The sequence below is a fragment of the Galeopterus variegatus genome, unplaced genomic scaffold (genome assembly GCF_000696425.1).
Source record: "Galeopterus variegatus unplaced genomic scaffold, G_variegatus-3.0.2 Scaffold13, whole genome shotgun sequence".
In the NCBI taxonomy this organism is placed as follows: Eukaryota; Metazoa; Chordata; class Mammalia; order Dermoptera; family Cynocephalidae; genus Galeopterus; species Galeopterus variegatus.
Window position 1 is genome coordinate 1,299,307 of NW_007726124.1, and position 4,663 is coordinate 1,303,969.

A 4,663-nucleotide genomic window follows, 5' to 3' on the forward strand; every position below is an offset into this window, starting at 1 on the left:
CAGGAAGAAGCTAGTATGAATGTCAGAAAAACTAGATTGTAATCCAGGCTTTGTCACTAACTAGCTAGCTGGCAAATCACGCTCTCTCTGGGGTTCAACACAATCATCACAAACATGAGGAAGGGCTGGATGACTCCTCAGATCCTTTCTAGCTCTGTAAGTGGGGAAGTCTGAGGGCAGAGCTAGATACATCAGTAGTGCATATAATAAGGCACATGAAATCACCGGGTAGGATATAACATCATGAGAATCAGTAGTGCCCTGGAATAATTGCCAACATAAAAAGAATAAAACAAAGGTCATAAATGGGAAAGCCTCAGAATCTCAAAGATACCCTGTGAAAAGTCCCATTTGTGTTAGAGCTGTCCAAGGCAAAACAGAATGAATACACAGGAAAAAAAAAATAGTGACTATGGGAGACGATATAGAAATAGTAACGGAGAATGAGCACTTTATAATATGTTACAGACTGATTTTTGGACAACCTCAATGGGCAACCATAATCTAAGGGTAAGAAGGCAGGCAACTAAGGGGTAGGTAGAAAATCCACTGGGTTTGGATGATGCTATCCTGGAAGGCAGGAGGCCACCCGGGCAGAGGGGCCGGGTCCTCGGTTTCCTTAGCCTGGCAGCTTTCCCACCTTGCTACAACTAAGGGGTAGGTAGAAAATCCACTGGGTTTGGATGATGCTATCCTGGAAGGCAGGAAGCCACCCGGGCAGAGGGGCCGGGTCCTCGGTTTCCTTAGCCTGGCAGCTTTCCCACCTTGCTCTGACCTGCTTGGCTAAGAGTCGTGATTCTTGGGTTGGGATTCCCAGGAACCCATAATGTGGAGTCATGGCCGAGCACATTCTGCTCTGCCTGTTCTCCACAAGCCTGTCTTTCTGACTAGATCTAAACCCCTTTAGGGCAGGGACCAAATCAGACTCGTTTCTTGTTCCCTGGCAGCCTTCACCAATGCTTGTTACACAGAAACTGCTCAATGAGTGTGAGTTAGGAAGTTCAAATAAAACTTCTTAAAGAGAGAAATACATTTACAAGTGCACCAGCAATAAGGTGGCAAAAAAACAAAAAAATAAATAAATAAAAGTTCCCCTGGAACATTTAAACTATTTTGACAAATAAAAATTCAAGTTTCACATATCTTTTTTGAAATATAACTATTGTGTAAAGAGAAACACATTTGTGCTAAAAAGTCAACAACCACAAAATCTTGCAAAAAATTGTTTAAATGCTTTCTGACTAGTGGTCTGGTGACTGAAATTGAGACTGAAATTGTCCCACCCTAAGTGGAGACAATTGAAGCCTTGGTTTTTAATGAATCCTGTGCTTTTGTACTTATACCACTGATTAAATTTGCTTAACACCATTGCTGCACCTGCCTAGTCATTGTGTGAGGTGCTCTCTTTGGCTCCCACATATGTGCTATTCTAAGCATCTTGGAATGAGCAGCGATTCTCAGCCAGGAGTGACTTTGTCCCCCAGAGGTCATTTGGCAATGTCTGGAGAGGTTTTTGATTGTTATGATTGGGGCTGGGGACATAGCACTGTGCTACTGCACCCAGTGAGGCCAGGGGTGCTGCCTAGTAAATATCCTCCAGTGCAGGACAGCCGCCCACAACAAAGAATTACCCAGCCCAAATGTCAATAGTGCAGAAAAACTTCAGAAAAGAGCAGCAGCTGTCAAACTTCTTTGGCTTATCCTAGTTAAATGCATTTCTTATATTTTAAAATGACCCAGAGCACACAGTCACAAACACACTCACACACAACAAAAATGTAACTAAAATTAAAGTTTTACCAAAAAATACTTACTCTTACCACATATTATACATGGTGATATTATACGGCAACTTAAAAACGCTGCTCAGAATCTACTGGTTGATTTCACAACCCGCTAATAGGTCATGACCCAAAGTTTGCAAAACATTAGTATAGAGAAGCTCCAAGACTGATTTGAAATTTTGAATTTCAAAAACTTTGTGTTTGAATGCAAGGTTCACCATGTTGCATAAGCTCTGTAAATATCAGTAACCTCAACTGTAAACTTAGAATACTAACAAGATCAGGTAATTTTTATAATGGTTAAATGAGGATAAAAATGAGAAATTGCCTATTGTGTCATAGACACCAAACCAATGTTAATTCCTTTCCTTATATTAAAAGTTAATGCAGAAACAATCGTTTTTCTAGACTGTAAAATAAAATTTACCCAGCAGTGGAAAAATATAAAATTCCAATAGAAAAGAGAAACAAGCACCTTCTGTGAGGAGAATTTAGGTTTTGGTACCAGTCAGGGCAAGACTAAGCCCCAGTTAACACTTATGAACAAATACAGCCTAACAGCCGTAGAGCGGAGTGACTTTGCCTCCTCTGTCTTCTCCTGTCAGTGATGTCCTCTGGTTTCAAGGCCCCCTCCCAAGCTCTCGGGGTCTTCACCTGTGTAGGATCTAGGTTGGTTTATTTAGGTCCTCAAGGTGAGGACAGATGGCAACATGAGACTTGTTCCATGCAATTTTACACTGGTGGCCACCGATGGGTGAGAATATGGGCCAAGGAAGGCCTTCCTGGGACTCCTCCAACTCTGCGGTGAGAATGCAGATACTCGCTCCCTCTGTATTGTTGGTCCTGTGCAACCATGCATCCTACAGTACATCTTTGATGCCATCGTTTCATTCATTCATTCAGGCTTAGAGAAGCCAGGAGACTGCTATCATGGCGGGGAAGCCCAAGCTTCACTACTTCAATGGACGGGGCAGAATGGAATCCACCCGGTGGCTCCTGGCTGCAGCTGGAGTGGAGGTAGGCTCTGAATTAGATCATCTTAACTCGGATCTAAAATTGACTATACTTTTCTAATCAGAACCTGGTACCCACTAGGTGCTCAACAAGATAATTGCTGAATAAATGTATTCACTTTTTTGTGTGTGTGTATGTGTGTCACCGGTAAGGGGATCGTAACCCTTGGCTTGGTGTTGCCCGCGTCACGCTCAGCCAGTGAGAGCACCGGCCATCCCTGTATAGGATTCGAACCCGCAGCCTCGGCGCTCCCAGCTCTGCTGCGCTCCCAGTGCCGCACTCACCCGAGTGAGCCACAGGGTCGGCCCGAATGTACTCACTTTTAAACATGACGTTTGTTAATCCACTCCTTCCCAACACTCATTTATGGTTCATATTTTAACTTTAAACACATTTAGTCTCATATGTATTTTACTTTTTTATAAAGTTGTATGTTATTATGTATTTTTTTAATTTTAAATATTTTAACATTTATTTCTATATATTTGTGGGGTATAGTGTGTTGTTTCAATACATGCATATACTACACAATGATTCACTTAGGGTAGATAGCACAGTTTTGTACTCATTTATATTTTACTTTTTTATTATGTGAATTTATAGCATGTATAAGAATACACAGAAAATACAATGATCCTCTTTGTTTCAGTCACCCATCTGTAATAATTACCAGTTCAAGCCAATCTTGTTTCATCTGTTTCTGCCTTTGGTCATAATATAATAGTCAAAGTACTTTTCTAATTCAGGAGACTTCCATACTAGATGACCTGTGAATAATCTTGTCTTAAATAAAAATATCCCCAGTTTTTAAGGAAAGAATGCATTGATTTGACCAAATGAAAATTTTAAATAGCTGCCCATGAGAGAGCACATAAACAATTAAAAGATATTTTTAAAAGAAAAAAAAGAAACGTCAACTAATCACACTGTATGGACCTTATTTAGATTTGGATTTAAACAAACTATAAAATATAATGGATGACACTTATATAGCAATTAGAAAGCTGAATATTGACTGAATATTAGATGATATTAAAGAGTTACTATTGATAATTTTTTAGCGTGATTTTGTGTGTGATTTTAGGTGTGATGTTATTTTTTTAAGTAATTCTTATGTTTTAGAGTTGCACATTGAAGTATTTAGGATGAGATAATGATACCTCAGATTTATTTCATAATAGATCCAGATGGGGAGAGAGGCTGGACATATAGATGAAACAAGATAGGCTCATGTTGTTAATTATTAAAGCTGGGTGACTGAAACAAAGGTCATAGTATTTTCTGTGTGTTTTTAATTCATGCTATAAATTTACATAACAAAGCAAAATATAAATGAAACTAAATGTGATTAGATGTGAAATATAAACCATGAGTGTGGGTAGGGAGTGGATTACAATAAACGGCATGTGAAAGAGTGAGAACATTCACTCAGCAATTATCTCGTTGAGAACCTAGTAGGTTAGGTTCTGTGTTAGGTCCTGGGGATACCCAGTGAAAAAAACAGACATGGTCCTTGCCCTCGGGCAGTCCCATATACCTGTGAGGATGCAGATAAGTAAGTAGGAGATTAAAATGAGAGGTGGGAGCATCCAGAAGAACATCCAAGCATTTCACAGGGTTAAAATGACATTTTTCTGGTGTTTGAACAGGAAACGCTGGTAGGTTTCTGTGACTCGGTTGAGTGCTGCCCTCTAGAGGTGCCACTGAGAAAAACACTTCTCAGACCACATAGAAAAACAAGCATTTCACAGGATTAAAATGACATTTTTCTGGTGTTTGAACAGGAAACGCTGGTAGGTTTCTATGTGACTCGGTTGAGTGCTGCCCTCTAGAGGTGCCACTGAGAAAAACACTTCTCAGACCAC

At 40.1% G+C, this 4,663-nt stretch overlaps 2 protein-coding genes across 2 annotated transcripts in view; both read left to right on the forward strand.

Moving 5' to 3' along the window:
• The window catches only part of GSTA4 (glutathione S-transferase alpha 4), a 72,021-nt gene that overhangs the window by 61,128 nt on the left and 6,230 nt on the right, over positions 1-4,663 (forward strand). The window lies entirely within an intron of this gene.
• The window catches only part of LOC103609025 (glutathione S-transferase A2), a 34,305-nt gene continuing 32,335 nt past the window's right edge, over positions 2,694-4,663 (forward strand). Inside the window, exon 1 of the mRNA XM_008593482.1 lies at positions 2,694-2,801. Coding sequence (XP_008591704.1) covers positions 2,715-2,801 — 87 coding nt within the window. The 5' untranslated portion in view covers positions 2,694-2,714. The remainder of the gene's footprint in view (positions 2,802-4,663) is intronic.